Raw genomic sequence first — 17,498 nt, 5'->3', positions numbered from 1 at the left:
TTATTGTTGTAGTTTTTCTTTATTTTTTGTGATTTTACTGTTATTGATAAGGGAGAGGCCGTTTAGTTGACTTGCCATTATGAATTGGTCTATGGCCCAGGAACAGTCTGAAGTATGAGTAGTCTTATGGTATAAATAATCTGCCTGTGTTGCAAAGTAAATGTAAAAAGGTTTTTGCAAACTATATTTTAATTGGTCTGTTTTATCTTTAAATGGAATGGCAGGTCACTTCATCACTGTTAAAATTTGTATTAGTAGATTGTATTTACATGTTTGTGGTTTTGTCTGCATTTTATTGCTTCATAGAGAAAAAAAGCTGGAGCACCCCTGCAAAGGTTCTGTGATTAAGCAAATTTAAGCATCGAGGACTGAGATACATGAGTGAAACAGTGCAAAAATCTTGCCCAAAGGGAAATTGCCATACATTTGAGTAGACAGATCACACATATCATTTCCAGGATATAAAAACCTTATTACTGAACATTTAGGAGTCAAACTATGGTTTAATGTGCTTCCTGAGTTAATTAATTGTCTTTATTTATAAACTAAAGAGAATCACCTGATAGTAACCCAGCAATAATGTGAAAAGACCCTTTCCTTGTCTGTATGTTAAAATAGAGTCAGTTTATGTGAAAGTTTAATTAAAGAAGATAGCAGTAATAAGTAGAAAGGGAAGTTTACTAATTGCTTTCCATATTTTTTCCCGCATATATAGAAATGTAGAAGGTTGAGAAATAGCGTGTCACTTCCAGAAAAAATATTGATGTCATCTTTTGTTCAAATGTCTTTAGAAAGTTTTTAAACACTGTTTTGGCCCATTGTATTGGACCAGAGGCCATGTTTTGAACAAAATTACGCGAATGTGAATGGAGGGTAACTCCACTGGCTTCTAAGTCAGACAGTTACAAAGATAATACAAAATTAGCAAAATTGGGCAAAATTATGTTAATAACTATTACATTATATTCGTGATTTAAGTCTCAGTCTTTTTAAACTGTGAAGTGAACCTGTTTAGGGTTTTTTGGTAGCACTGCCTGAAATTATTGTTAAAATATCTTGTGTCTTTTGTATCATTATATATTTTCCTTCTGTAGCTATTTTCAGAATAACTGTCCTTTTACCTTCTGTTTATCAGTATTTTCAATGGTCACTAATAAGTCACCAATGCGCTGTATTGTATTTGGCCAGAATCTGTAAATATGGGTCTCATTTCCCTCCTGCAAATCTGTTTTTAAGTGCCTTGCTGGTTATATTAATTCTTCCGTTAATTTATTTAGTGATGGCACAGTGTGTCTGAACTAGTACACTGAAAAGTTTTATAATAATAGACGTGTCCTAAATTGTGTGCCACTGACTTTTTTTAACTTGCACACCATTGAGCACCTGGGTAGTGGGAGATGACTGGAAATGTATGCATAATATTTTTAATAGTAAATTGTGGAGTGTATCTTTGTCACTTAGTTCAAATAATAAAATCATGTTTGACCAAGGACAGCTGGGCATCTCATGTGTCTTAACTTTTCTGTTAATGGAAATACGGCACTTGGCCACTGGCCATACTTGTGACTAACCAATGAGTTAGGACTATAGGATTCTCTGGATTTACTCCTCTCAGTATGCAGCTAAATAGTTAGAATTACATTTAGCATTTTTTCACATCATGATGTATGAAGTTATTGTACGTAGGATTCTTTGTGTCTGTAAGATTCGGTTTAAAGAAAAAAACCCCACCTTAGTGTCACTATACTTCTTGTGTTGTTATTAAATCATGGCTCTTAAAACCATGTTGTATACAGCAAAATTCTTCAACCTGAATTTCACAGTTTTTAAGTGCCTTTGAGGGATTAATACTTGAATAACTATACGACTCTTTGCAGATGCTATTATTTGTTTTGACTTTTTTTTCCGTTATGGCTTGGAATTAGGTTAACTAGGTGTTTTCTTCCTCAGTCACTTCCTACCTAAGTTGTTCCCAACAATGTTCTGCAATTTCTTTTTCACAGTTTACTAATTCTGTTCAGATTTAGTAATCCTTGTGCCATCCAGACAGAGCTTCTCGTCACCACAGAATTGACTTTCATAAACATTCAAATGACTAAATTTTGTCATCTCTTTACAGTAGTGCCATTCTTCATCTAGTTTTCCACAAGCATGTCCTTTTTACTTTGTCTCAGGAACAGTGACATAGGGGAATTTTTCTGTTTGCTTGGAACTTGTAGATGTCCAACAACCAAGAACACTAGACAAGTTATTGATCCATTTGATCATCTATATTTGAAGAATCTTCTTTAACTTAAGATCAAATGTGGCTTCTCTGATCTCTACTAGTAGTTTCTTTTTCTTTATGGCCTAGTTTGTTTGAATTTACCTACTTAGTTTTTTCTTGTTTGTTAGTAATTACTTTTGTGAAAATTCAACTATTCTTTGTTCATCTACTACTTATATTCTTTGTAACATCAACTGTACAGTACTCTTATTGTGATATTGAGTACACCATAAGTAATTTGGCTGTAAATGGTATCTTTTTTTTTTTTTATTTGAGGTTGTAGATTGATGTCATTACATAGCTTTAAAAAAAAAAAAAATTCTGTCATCTTATCTGTTCTTTTTTATCCTCCACATCCTCCATTTTTTTCTGTGTTAAGAGAAATCTCTTGATGTCTTTGGGATTCGAGTGGCTGCACATACAGTCCTGTAAAAGAAGGATGAGATATATGGGAATTTCTGATAATTACAGAATCACCAAATGACTGAATCTTAGAATAGCTGAGGTTGGAAGGAATTTGTGGAGGTCACCTTGTACATCTCCCAAGCTGAAGGAGCATAACCTTGAGCAGGCTGCTCGGGACCATGTCCAAACAGCTATACAATATCTCCAAGGATGGAGACTCCACAGCGTCTCTGGGTGCCTGAACCAGTGCTCAGTCACCCTCACAGTGAAAGAGTTTAGACAAAAAGATGAGACAGTGTCCAGGCTGTAGCATCAAGATATAATGGTATTGATATACATAGAAACCATTGGTGCTTGTTTTGTTGGAGTACTAGAGAACATGAAACAGAGGAGGGCAGAGAAAACAAATAATTCCATATATACTTAAACTAATTTAAGTGTGAATTAAATATGTGCAAGTTATTGTTGAAATATTAGTTCAATTAGATCTGGAAACAAATTTAAGGTAAAGGCAACCAAATAGCAAGTGTTGTTGGAACAGTTAAATGCCTTCCTGCAATTTGACGTTACAATAAGCACATTAACTAGGAGGCTGCTTTTTACTGAAATATTCTGGTTTTGAGTATGGTTGTGTTGGTGATTTGGTATGGAAAAATCCTACGAATCGTTATTTTCCATATGTCTGAGGATGAAATAGTTGAAAATAATGTCTTAAAGCAGCTGTCCTCTTTCTAGAAATATGTACGTAATCTGCCACATTTCACCTTCTTATAAAAAGTTTCACCAAATTTATGTGAAATATTGTGCTAATTTGAATTTGACTAGAAACTTAATGCAGTAATGTTGTGTAAAGGGATTCAATTACAGTGTGCAGTGTTTTGTAAGTAACTGTCTCACATAAAAAGTTAATTAATCAGAGCTGTGTCGATTTCCTTGTGCCCTGTCAATTTGCAGCAAGGTAATTAATCACTAATCGCCCAGCGTGCAGCAAACTAAGGGACAATCCATGAGTCATTTATTGTTATTTTTTTCAAAATAAATGGCACACAGAGCCATGAAGAAACACATCTTGCCTTTCATAATGTTTTTATCGACAGCTTTGCAAGTTGTAATAGACTGCAGCAACAAGCAGCTGTAGTTCAATGGAATATGAATATTAAAGAAACAAATGAGAGCAGATTTATAGGCCATTGCTTTTCTGTTATGTCAGTTTTGAGATTACACTGAGCAAATGAACAGTGAAAAATTACTCTTCCATGTGGAGAATGGTGATTAGACTTGTACATTAATTAGAGATTTTTGTTTTCCTTTTCAATGCATTTCAAATGAGAATGTTTGTCCAAAATATAGATTTATTCTTTCCTAAACAATAGTGTTTAATACTGACATACATTTTTGTACAATAGTAAGGGAATCATTGTTCTACTAATTTTAAGTATGTGTTTCAAAAAATAAATAGACTGCGAATGAAAGAGAAGTGACCGGTTGTGACTGTATTTGACATATATGGCAAATTTCCTTTGAATTCAGTTAATTCAAAACTAGATCATAGCAATAATCATCTCACAAAAATGAGATGTGAAAAAGTGTATTTTCAGCTTGCAATTTGTAAACATTGTGAACTTTCTGAAGATATTTTACCCTGGAATTTTAAGAGTCCATAAATATATGTAAAATTTAAAAGTTAAAATCTGCAGTATAACAGAGCTTAAATTTTACTTGCACTGTACTTCAGACTGTGTATTTAAATACAAAGATCTGTACACATCGTCTTTAGCACTTTTTTTTTTAAATTATTTTAAAGAATGCCAGGTAATACTACTTCTTGCTATTACAGCAAAGAGAAAACTTGCTGCACAACATACATCAGGATAAACTCCTGATTCTGTTCTTGAAATCTCAGATGATATCACATAGATTATTCTGCTTCGCCTTTCTCAGCATGCTACCCATTACATCTCTTTGTTTTTAATTTATCGTCCAGCACTTCTGAAGTGCTTCCTCAACAGGGATTCTCTTAAACTATGGGAATAATGTAAATGTGTCTCCCTGCCTTTGTAACAGTTAAACTATGTTGCAGTAAATTAGCTATTAACCGATTCAGACATGATATGATGGTAAAATTTTTCACCATAAAACATTTGAAAACTCTTGATGGCGGATGACCTGATAGTTTGTGCGAAGAAGGAGTGATTGGGAGTGATGAGAGGTAGATTCGTTCATCCATTTTGATGGCTCACCTTTCTTGAGGCATATGGCACTCTCATACAAATTCAAACCACAACACAAATGCAAAGAATAATTGGCCATTAAAATGGTTGTATATTTTTATGGCTTTGATGCAAAATCTGCCCCCTGTTGTTTTTTACATCTGCTACTCTTCCATCTATCCCAAAGCTTTAAAACTTTAATACACAGTATATAACCCTTAAGTATTTCTTATCAGGTTATATTCCTCCTTTTGGGAACTCAAGCTTTATTATTGTTCCTTCAGTCTTTGTTTTCCAAGGCATATGTTGAAATACGGTGCCTACAAAGTGCACCTACCTCTCCTGTTCATTTAATAAAAAAATTATGAAACCAATGCTTATATTACATATTTTGAAAGGAATTAGTATTTGCTTAAACTTCGTCTGTGAACACAAAGTTTAAGTTCCTCTTCTTTTCCTCATGCTCGTATTTGTTTCCTATATAAAATCATTAGTTACCTACGTTTTACTGATATACTAACATTAATCCTGGTAATTCCAAATGTCTTTTTGTTTGCTCAAATGTTGCAGTTTGCTGACCAGATTTCATTTTTGGGATCTAAACTGAAGTTTTTTGCTTAGAAGTGGACTCATGTTTCCCTGCTGAGTGTCAAACACATTTTCAACCCCATTATAATAGCATTTTCACTGACTGAGTTTCAGCAGTTTGGCACTGAGGCTCTAAGGAAGGTTGACCTACAAACTAAGTCATTAAAATCTTTACCCCTCCTGGCTAGCATATTCATTACTTTTGGGGCTAGTTAATAACACTTAATGCTTCCTGATGAGAGTGTCTTTTTCATAAAATTGTTTTTATGAAGTCCATTCTTCAGTTGTGTCCTAATGGTGCCACTTCTGCTGGTTATTTTTGGGTGAGGATATTAAAAGGTTGGTAGCAAAATAAATTCTGTGGTTATTATTCCTAACCATCTGGTTTCTCAGCTGGGCTGGAGTAGCTTTTTATTTCCCCTACACTCAAATCTAGGGTGACATGATCTTTTTGATTATTTTACCTCTAATCTTAATCTTTAATATTACCACCTGGAAATGGAAGGCATGTTTTCAGATACTCCGATTTTCAGACTGACCCAAATGATTTTTTTCGGGATGGATATAGTTCTATTATATCTAAACTCTGCTGTTAGACCTCACTTGATCATGAGACCTTGCAATGCCACTCTTAGTTCAATATTTCTCAGGTTTAGTTTCCATCGTGTCTTACTGTCTTCTTGACGGAACTCCAGATCATCACTCTACCTTCTACTAATTGCTTTGACACACTTTTTGAGAATTTTGCTTTACTCTAGACATGTTATGCTTCATGATTTTATTAAGGAGATGCTGCAAGGCAGACATAGCAAAACAATTACATTACTTCAGGCTTTTCATTCTAACATCTTTTGTGTTGCAGATCCCTTGAAAATGGTAGAAATCACTTGTCTTGCCTTAGCCTCTCCCATGAATGCTGAACCTCCTATGGGTTCTGGAGTTGGTAAATGCTTATGGGCAAACTGCCTCCTCCTGCTATCTCTGTATTCTAGACTTTTTTTCCTCTTTCATAAGAGAAAGCATTCTTTCTCATAAAAATGCAAAAAAAAAATAAAAAAAAATAAAAAAAATATATAAAATGTTCCTTTTTACTCACTCATTGATGGGGCACTGTGCTTTTCCAGTGACCTTTTGTAGAGAACCATTCACTGTCAAAGATTGAAGGTCAGTGGCCCTTCTTGTAATTCTTTGTAAGGTGTGACCGCCATGAAGAATAAAGAATATTTAAGATAAATGCTCAGTTATTGCAAAGTATGTATTTTACTATTTCTGTGTGAAAGCTGGATTCTGTGGTACAATTCAAAGGAAAAAATGCTCACAAGCACTATTAGAAGCTCACGCTTTCTCAGAGGTATATCCTCAGTGTTTCCCATACAACTGTAAAATTCCAGTTGTTTTTCATTATACCTGTATTTACTAATTTCTTCTGAAAATCAAGAGATAGGTCCATTCTTGTGTATAAGATGTGTGGCTGTATCAAGGAATTGGTGAGTTCATTTCAAACAGCATGTTTTACAGCAGAAACATTGACTAGGACACTGAGTGTTTCACTGAAAGCAGACTACTTAAGCATTGCCAAATGTTGCAAAGCCCAAAAGCCATAGTAGTAAAGCAAAAATTGAGAAGTCACCTTAATATGTTCAACCAGCAATTTCTACAAGTTCTGAATTTTTAATTTTATTTTTCAAATTCAAAGCTGCTTTTAAAATGTAGTGCTAAAACAGATGAAAGAGAAATGTGGATTGAAATAAATTTGTATTTCAGGCTTGAAAAACTTACTGTTTTATACATCATTACTTCTATTTTCTTGCTACTTATTAGAGCTTTGCTAAGTGATATTTATTTCTTTTATCTGTTTATTTACATACTGAATAAAATTCAACACAGTGAAGCACAACTGACAGAACCTGAGTGCCAACAGAGCTGGATTTGATTGTCTCACTGGTGAATTAATTTTTAAAATGCCTATTCTGACATAGACCAGCAATATATGTACAAAAGTGAAAAGACATAATGAAGTATTGGGTAAAAAACTGTCAGAGGAAGTAAAGTGGAAAGCTGCTCTTTTTGTTTTTTTCAATTAAAAAGTCTATGAAGAGAGAAGTTACAAACATTTTACAGAAAAAGACCACTAAGTAGTACTGTATTACTGTTTAGTTTCTGATTAAAATATTTTAAGTCTCAGATGCTTATGCTTAGTTGCAATGACAGTATAAAAATGTCTGAGTTAATTTGCTATATGTCTAAATGGTTTCTGTTGGATCTGAATACAATCTGGATTTAGGTAGATATTTCCAAACTATGCAGCCCTTGCCTCTGAAAGAATAATGGGTATTGTTATGAACAAGGTACACGCCCAAAATCTGAGAAGACTCTTGCTCTGTCCTTTTTTCCCTTGGTATACAATTAAGACCCAGTTAATGATCGTCTTTGGAGCAAAAGTAAAGCTCTGTTTGACTGGTAAAATCACTGGATTATGGAGATCACTGGAGGTACCTGGTCTGACGTCTCACCCCCACTCACAGCAGGGCTGACTTTTGAAGGCAGATCCAGTGATGTGATGGAAATTCCTCTGACGTTATACACATGAGCTTGAACTGGGTGACTTGGACCTCAGGAGTCTCCTGGTAACATTGCTGGCTGGAACAGTCAGTATTATTTTGAATAGTGTCTTCTAAGAGAGTCAGAGCTGCTGATGATACTGCCATCTAAATTCCCAGTTTGCTACCTCCTGTTTGCATACAAAGATTTTGTTTAAAAAGATGAGGCCTCTAGTTCAAAGACTAAGAGCTTAGTTATTTGGCCTCATCCAGTGCCAGGCAAGCTTCAATAGAAGCACAAACGTGCTGCTTCATTACTCTTGTTTTAGACTGATCTAAATATTTTACACTCGTTCCTCTTTTTGTCTCCACAGTGCCAGGATTTCCCTACCCTGCCGCAACCGCAGCCGCTGCCTACAGAGGTGCCCACCTAAGAGGCCGAGGTCGCACGGTGTACAACACGTTTCGCGCGGCAGCTCCCCCTCCTCCCATCCCAGCCTACGGCGGGTAAGGAGATCGGCCCCTTGTACCTATTAGCATGAATCTCCAAAGGCTGCAAACCACGTGTGAGTGCGGTGCATGCGGATCGCGGCTGAGCGCAGAACGCAGCGCAGCATGCAGGCAATCCCCGCGCTGGCAGTGGTGCACCTTGCACCGACTATTGAAAAATGACTGTAATTTGTACTGCCACGGTTGGTGGCCTTAAGCATTTCAGATGTCACATATTGTTATGTAAATGCTGCTAGAAACTGAATGCTTTGGAACAGAGAAATTGTTTCAGCTAAAGATATATTTTTGATGATTGCCAACATCTGGTTATTAAGGAGGTTGGATCGCCTTAACTTCTTTTTCTTAAATCATCCACTGAGAGTTGTCTCTGGACCTGAAGGCTTAGCAGTGTATTTTTTTTATTATTATGTTGCAGTTTGTTTAGTTTTTCTAGTAAATGTCTTTACCGTGATAAAAATCTCAGGTACTTCTCTCAGAGCCATGTGTTTTTCAGTACATTTGCTTAAATAATACCTTAAGATTTTGCTGTCAGTGACCCACATTTATTAAAGCCAAGCAATAAACTAAGGAACCAAAGAGAGAAATTCATAGTAATAATTTATAGAAACTCAATAGTTATTTTTCAAGTATGTTTTTGAGAGAGAGGGAGAATAAGCAAATTCTTCGGTAGCTCTGTAATTGCTGGCACAGAAAGGTTTTGTGATATTTAAAACACCTAGCATTGTCAAAAGATTTTCAGCTATGAAGGAACTGACAAGTTTGGAAAATCAGAAAACTTATCTGATCCCGGGCCAGAACAGTAGTTTTTCATAAAAATTTGAAGTAGATTTGCCACTGCCTTTCTGCAGAGCAACCAGATCTGAGGAAGGGTTTGTGAAGTCTTTGAGTAAAGGGGAAGTCTCTCTCTCTGCCCTCACTTAAATCCTGTTCAGCCGCTCATATGCCCTCACTGTGAATATTGCATGTAAGAAAGCTTGCAGTACAAGACCCTGTCCTCCTACATCTTCCTACTTCGTTACGGTAGAAGATGGGTGCTTTTCGCTGGTTTTCTCAGGTTGTCATGAAACCTTTGTTCTATTATGGCAAAAGGTGTGTGTTTCTCTACACAAGTTTGTTGCTCTAGTCAGTCAGCCATCGAGCTAAATTTTCAGGGATATTAAAGGTGGGCACTTTGACCATTCCTTCCCATTGGGCAGTTGTCACGTCAGAGAAGTAAGATGTTCTAAAAGTTAATATAAAAATACGGCACAGAATCAGATTATTTTGTAAGAGTGTATTCTGGTTTTTTAAGTGTCTTGTGTAGTTTAATAAGCAAAATAATATTAATTTAATAAGCAAGACTGTATACCACTGCTGGAGGAACACACCATGATTTTTGAAGGTTGTCTGAGTTAGCTTTGGACAAGGATGGTGTCCCACCCAAGTTATCCCACTGTGGCCCAGACTCTCATTTAGAGTTGATCCAGGTAATGGTATATGGCAATGAGGGCGAGTTTAGAATGTCCTGCAAGGGCTGGTTTCAATCTGAATGTCTCAGCTACAAAATGGATACTGCATATAAGGACAGTGGACTCTTTCTACCTCTATTTAGTTCAATGTGTAATATGTAGTGTGGGTTATTACCAGTTTCATGATCATAAAGTTACATTAGAAAATATATACCAGCTATTTGTGATACAGTTTTTGAGTTGGACAATACTTTTTTTATTAGTATTTGCAACATAAGTGAATACTTGCAGACCATTAAGTAACTTAAATTTGCTTTAATTTAAGGGGCCATATGTGGGTGCTCTGCATGAGTATGTGTGTGTTATAGAAATTTTTATAGTTTAGTTAGTACAGTGACTCAACATGAAAAATTAAATTTCAAAGTGTAATACATATATATTCTCATGTAATTGTACTGCTTACTTTCAGCATCCTTAGGTAAGTTAGATGTATGAACATTCTGAACTCCTGTTGTAAGTTAATCCAGAAGTTTTGCGCTGCAGTCAGGTTCAGGAGTGTTTCACAAGTGGGTTCCACATCTTCTAGTTGTTCTAATGACTTCCAGCTGTCAGAGATGAACCCTTAGTAATGAGGGCTCACCTTGCCAATCAGTATGTTTTCTAACACGATTTGACTCTGCAAAAATTTTCAGTTAGTAAGCTTTGTCTTAATTAAGATAGGTCTTAGTTCAGATATTAGTCATGTTTAATTTTCTCCACCCACCTATGTTTTATAATAAGGCACTGCTTTCCAATGCACAAAGGAAGTGCCAACTTCTGTAATTCATGGATCAGTGCAGAAATAATACATATCTCTGTTGTGCTGATCCACAGTTGGATTAATAAAGCTTTATTCTGAAATAATTTCTTTGGCCTAATATATTAGATCTTGTCATACAGTAATGCAATTTGGAATTTATTTGCAGTGTTCTGTTCTGTGCTCACCCATTATGTACTCTGACCTATCAAAGAAGCAAAAAGGAATTTTTGTCAGAAAAAATCCTTAATCAATGAAAATAAATTATAAGAATGTGGGTTTCAGTCATAATGGGAGTAGGAGTCAAGGAAAATTAAGGAGATAATAAAGAGATCACAGAGGATGAATCAACTTATAGAAGGAAACAAACAACTTGGAATATAATTTGTTGATAAGAAAAATTGAAAAAGCTTTGAATGCTATTTTGCAATTGATTTAGTAACAATTTCTCATTTTGCATTCAAGGAAGTAGCCTAGCATTAGAGCCAAGCAAACAGTTTCATACTGAAATATTTTCAATTTCTTAGACTAACCTGACATGGTGCTTACTTGTCCTTGACTCAGCAGCACTCTCAGGATTCACTGCTCTGTAACAGAAACCTTTTTGCTATTCAGCGTCCCTTAAATGTGCAGTTGTTCCTGTTCACTGATGTCCTGTTTGATACCGACTGTGACATTTTCTTAGAAACTGTTAATGAAGTTAAGAAATGGCAACAAGTTCCATGCTGTAAGGAAATCTAGACTATCTTGTGGTCATTAAGCAAAACACAATAGTGTGATTCATATGGAAAGCTCTCTTCTGCTGTTTCTGGGAAACAGCCAATGTGGCATGCTTTGCTAGGTCTGAGGAAAATTATTGATTATAGCCATATTTAAGGCCATTGTTGTCTTATAAATAAAACAGCACACCTGATTTGCAATGTGTCATTTAAAAATGAAATCAGCGTTCATGAGTTACATAGCACTGCATAAATAATTAACGGATCCTTTACTTGCAATTAAGACCTTTCACCAATTCCTTGGGATAGTGTCCTTGTTTGTTAGCTTATGGAAAATACTTCATTTTTAGCATCTGTGACATCATTTCTAATGCCTGGAAATACTACAATGTTCAGCTTACTCATAACTTTATATGTACCATAAAAACCTACTGAAATGGAAATAAGGGAGCATATCCTGATAAAGCAGAAGCTACCAGTGAAGGCACCCTTATGACAGATTTTGGATGCAGTTGGCAGTACTTGTGTTGTCAAAAGAAAGCAGAAAGAAGCAGTTTTTGTTGTTCAGCAAACTACCAAAAGCAGGTGATCTGATTTTGATTCCCATAATTGCTTTTGAACTCCAGCAACCAGTGCGTCAGCATTCTTGAAAATCTTTCGCCAAATAGTAAAACGTTTAGATGATGCTCTATCTTTATATTGCTGTCAAAAAAAGCCAGTGTCACTGTATATCTGGTAGCATAGCAGACAGTAGTAATAGATAACAATTTTAGTAAAAATGATGAGAAGCCCTTCTTTCCAGCATCATTTCCCTCAAGTTCTGCACAAGTTCAGTGAGTGATGACTCTGTCTTCACGTTTCCCCTCTGCTCCTCACGGTTGTGATGAAGCTACGAGAGAATTAGCTTTCAGTCTGGATCTCCACACCTGTGCCTTTCCTGGGAAGACAGGGGATAGCAATACGCTTTTTTCTCTTTGAAAAGAAGAATTTTAAAAAACCCCAAAACAACAACAACAACAACAAAAAACAGCCCTGAATAAAATTGTGAAGTTGGGGAGGGTGGAGGACATGATTTTTGACTGTTCCCCTACTACATTGCTACATTCTAACTGATTCAAAATTCAAAAGGAGTTTCATTTTCCAACACATTATTCTGAATTTAAGAAAGAAAGATAATTAGTATAAGCTATTACATCTGCTATGGTGGTTATGTTTTTTTCTTTGGACTCACAGAAACTTCCTCTTACTTTGGACTCTGTGCTTTGTATATACGTGCAATTGTTAGAACAAAAAACATGTTTTGCAAGTGCATAGTGATTTCTGTCTTCCAGCGTTGCTCTCTGGGGCAATGCCATCAATTAATTTTCCAAATCTCTTAACTTGTTTGCAGCAGAAAACATTGAAACTGGGAAGACAAGAACCAGGAATTAGAGAACATCCTAAAAAGTTGAAACAGTCTCATAGAATAGTTTCAGTTCTGTATTTACAGTGGGGAAAGTTGTGTTATTAGAGCACTGAAAGCTGTTTAATTCTTAGTCTTTTCTTTGGTTTATTTTAAATAAGGTTGTAGTTGCATCTCTTGTATGAGTTGTTTCTTGAAGGCTTCATATAAAAAATGATTTCTGAGACCAAAAACTGGAAAATATGTGTAGGACATTGAAGGCAAACCTACCGACAATCAGAAAACAACAGAACTGTTGTTCCTCAGGTACTTTCCCTTATTTATGACGTAGGGGAAATAGTGAACTATAACCGTGATTTCTATTGGAATGAATGAATGAAATCAGGATTGTAATGCTCATTTGTTACACTGGATCAATCACTCCACTTAATCCACCTTAGGTTATTTATGTTAACTAGTGCAAATTGTGTGTATGACTGAGGGCCATAGATACTCAGCTACTATGAAGTTACTGAACTAATGCATGTGCAGTCAAGAACTGTCATCTTATGTCATTGATAGATTACTCAACCCAATCCTTTTGAAAGATGAGGATAGAAAAATTATAATGAAGACAGATGTCTTCCCAGGATATTATTAAGGTGAAATCTAAACTAATAAAGAATTTGTCTTAATATAGTTACAAAAATTATTATAAGACTTAGAGACTAAAATAAAACAGCTAAAACCATGCAAAGCAGATATATAATAGTTGGTGAGACAATAGTTTCATATTTATAGAAAAATAATCTTAGGAAATGATTGCCATATATGGTGTTCTTTAGATGCATATTTTTTTATTAAATTAGGATTTTTGTCTTGAGTTTTCCTTAGCACAATAAAATCGTAAAATACAACTGAATAAATCCCCCAAATTTGTTTTTCTTATTTTAATGCCTCCAAGAGGTGCATTGACATATCATCCATACTGGGCATAATAATTCTAATTTCAGTAAGGTGGCTATTCCTAGACTCTCTGTTGGCTTTACAAGGAACTCAAGATTTGTCTGTCTGCCAAGACAATTTTTTTAATATAAAGTATAAAAGCAGCTGTGGTAAGATGAGTCCATGCTTCAGACTTATCATCTGTTCTCTGCCTACAGCTTCAGAGAGAGAAAAGGGGATGATAAGCCAAGCAAATTACTCTCTAGAAAATTATATAGTGAAGGAAAAATAAAAGCACGAGAGCAAAACGTAGCTCTTGGTGTTTTACACTTTGTCCTTCTGATGAAGATTGATGTTAGAAAATACATTTGACTGCAGTGCTAATATTTAGTCACAGGAGTCAACAAATTATAAGGACAGTGAATAGAGAAAATATCCTCTGAAAACCTATGAAAATCTGAAGAATTGCTTTTCTTCAAACTTCAAAAGAAGCTGGAAGTTTTATATTTAACATCATGATTGTACTGCAAGACCGTATGGACAAAATAAGATAAAATCAGCTGATATCTTTTCATTAGTGCGTGTGCTGCTTGGGAATGTTATACTTATTTGCCTGATTCTGTCACTCCATCTTAATACTAACCATGTTTAATGACAGAGTCATGCATTCACCTCTCATTTTAGTGTTGGTAGCTTCCTTCAGTATAATATTCAGGAAGCAGTTGCATATTTAGAATTCAAAGTATATCAGCCCCTATTCATCTTGCAATATCTTCACTGTATATCCACAGATCACCAAGGGGAGGAAGACAAAAGGTCCTCATTTTGACACATATTCTCTCAAAAGTGCTGTTTTCTGAATAGCAATGTTTAATAACAATTGAATGTATTATGCTTTAATGTACTGTGGTGGGTTCATGTTGATTGGCTGCCAGACCCTCGCCCGGCTTTGCTCTCATTCCCTCTCCTCAAGAGTATAGGGGCTTAAAGTAAGATGGAAAAGCTATTGTGCTGAGATAAGACAGGGAGATTTCTTACCAATTGCCATCATGGGCAAAACTGACTTGACTGGAAAATTAATTTAATTTACTGCCTATTAAAATGCAGTTGGATGCTTAGAAACCCAGAACCTGAAACACCTTCCCTTGCTCCTTCTTCCTGGGCTGTGGGTCATGGTTGTGGGGCCTCCATCTTCAGTAAACTATGTACCATTTCTGTATGATCTCATGAAAGTCTCTCCATGTTCTTTATGATCATCTACTTCTACCTCACAGTCATGTGGAACGTTTCATTTCTTACATGCAAACAGGTGTAAGAAAAACATGCAATGTTTTAAAATAACCAGACTGTCAAAACCAAGATGAAGGTACGCTACAAGGAAAATAGCAAGATTTCTAAATAGTTCCAGGGTAGACAAGGTTTGGCATATTTTGCTCTGCAGACATAATAAATGGAAAAATAAATGCACAAAGGTCTGACCTTACTGAAGCAAATGGCAGACACTGTGATTTAAGTGGAGCAGAGTTTTCATGTGTTGTTATTCCATAGCAAACTTCTGTAATCAGTGTGGTTTTATCAATGTGGTTTATGTGCATGTATGCATATTTATGATTTTCTCAAGTGATTCTGACTTAGACACGTACCAGCTCAGTCCTATGGGTTTTGGTCATTGACCTCGACAGATCGGTTATATTTCTGACATGAAAATTCTTGTTGGAATTGCAAAAGAGCTTAGGCTAGAAACACGGTAATAACTATTATTCCCAGATAATAGTATTGCCAAATTGAAAATATTGTTGGAAAAACCTATTGTGTGCTCTCATAGTTAGTTCTTGAAACAGGTTGATTCTGATATTGGAAATACCCATTTTAAGTTGCAGAACTGCCAGATGCATGTAAAATGTAATACCTGTAACTGGTAGGCCACTGTTGTGTAGTTCCAGTTTTATTTAGTGTAATCATTTAAACTATCTTTGTCATACTTTGTCATTTATCCTGAAGGTTTTAGAATGTAAAATTGGAACTATTTAAAGTGATGTTTTGCGTTCGCTGAAATGCAGCAGTCTCTGGGTGAACTGTTAACAGTAATGTAACAATACTAAATTTTTTCAGATAAATAGTGACGTGCCTAACCAAAACTGCAGGGGAGCTCAGAAGCACACAAATGTGTGCCAGAGTTGTAAAATGATAAAGTGAGGAAGGTTAATACTTTTTTTTTTTTTTTAAATAACACCATGATATTCTTAACAGACCTGTTGTCTCTATCAGGAATGTGTATCCAGCAAACAATGCAGTACCTACTCCCATCTTTGTGTACACTGAGGTGTTGGGATTTGACCCATTGGGTAGAATACCACCAGTATAATTATTTCACACGTTCCTCCCACCATGTAAACTTATGCTCTGTTTTGTTTTCCATCTAAGTAATGACAACTATGTTTCAGAGGATTGACATAATTGCAGGACAAGAAAGTAGTAATTTAAGAGACAGCATTTTGTTAATGTATTAAAACTGATTGTAGGATTGGCCCACTGAAAATTTTTATAGAAAAAATACTGCCAATATGTGGTTGCTTAGAAAAAAAAGAACCACCCTACCACCACCACGACCAAAACCTTATCAAAAGTATTTTCCAATCCTGCCATGCTTTACCTCTCTTTGAGTAAGCATTTGGCATACTTTATAAGTTGATGTATTCGGTACAGTTTCACTTCTGATAATTACTACCAACCTCCTTAACCAATGTGAAGAGTGCCTTCCTTCCCGCTCCCTCTGTTCTTGTGACAAGACTAACCTCAGCTGTGCAGGGGTTGGTGGCATTTGCATGTGGAAATGCACTAATATGGATGTTTTTCTTTGTGTGTGCATCCTTGCAGTGTTGTATACCAGGATGGATTTTATGGTGCAGACATTTATGTAAGTATTCATTGATGTGCATGCTGTCCTTGTACATTACCAGAGTCATTCTTTTTACAAGTTTGCTGCCTAGCTTGACTCTGTTTTGTCTATTTACCATCCCTTGCCTGTCAGAAAGAATTGAGAAGAATATCTCTCACATTGGAAGACCTTTCTGTTCATTACATCTATCATTGTTCAGTGGAGCTGAATTAAGTCTTCAATCAAATGCTGAATGAATGCAAAAAAATGTAAAAAATGTGTGTGCGTGTGTGGAGGGGCATCTCCCTTCAAAATTGGTGTTCAAAGGAAAAATAAAAATGGAGCAGAAACATTCTTCTTCAAATCCCCAAAAGCTCGTTTTTAAAAATCAAGATGAGTATTAATCATACTTGAAGTATGCAAATACTTTATGAAGATATACAGGTTTACCCAATCCAGGCAATACTGGGTATAAATAAGTGCCATGGTGATAGTAGAACTTAATCCTGTAGTAACTTTAAGATATGGCTATGTATTGTCTATAATCTGAGTAGAATTCCATCTGCTCTTTTGAAATCCACTTATTTCAATTTAAATGATATAGGTAGAGACTACTCATGATGTAAGAAATGGTTATCTTTGTTAGTAAGTGTTTATAGCCCTGGATCCATCATTGCCTACTTCACCTCATTAGTCACCAATTTCCTTTTAAATACTGTTAATTTCTTACCAATACTGACGTTTTTACCTTGAATGCATACAAAGAGGCTACTTATGTTTGAGTATGCAACAGGTTTCAGGTAGTGAGGCTG

General features: G+C 35.7%; 1 protein-coding gene across 16 annotated transcripts in view; it reads left to right on the top strand.

Annotated features, from left to right (window-relative positions):
- Positions 1 to 17,498, top strand: part of RBFOX1 (RNA binding fox-1 homolog 1) — a gene marked incomplete at both ends in the record, with an annotated part of 262,864 nt that overhangs the window by 206,524 nt on the left and 38,842 nt on the right. For 12 of the 16 annotated variants that reach the window (XM_080354223.1, XM_080354222.1, XM_080354218.1 and 9 more), the window contains 2 exons: positions 8,384 to 8,516; positions 16,686 to 16,725. In XM_080354223.1, coding sequence (XP_080210349.1) covers positions 8,384 to 8,516; positions 16,686 to 16,725 — 173 coding nt within the window. The remainder of the gene's footprint in view (positions 1 to 8,383; positions 8,517 to 16,685; positions 16,726 to 17,498) is intronic. The other 4 variants (XM_080354213.1, XM_080354212.1, XM_080354219.1 and 1 more) reach the window with 1 other exon arrangement.

Source organism: Nesoenas mayeri (genome assembly GCF_963082525.1).
Source record: "Nesoenas mayeri genome assembly, chromosome: 15".
Classification (NCBI taxonomy): Eukaryota; Metazoa; Chordata; class Aves; order Columbiformes; family Columbidae; genus Nesoenas; species Nesoenas mayeri.
This window is presented reverse-complemented; position numbering and strand designations above follow the sequence as displayed.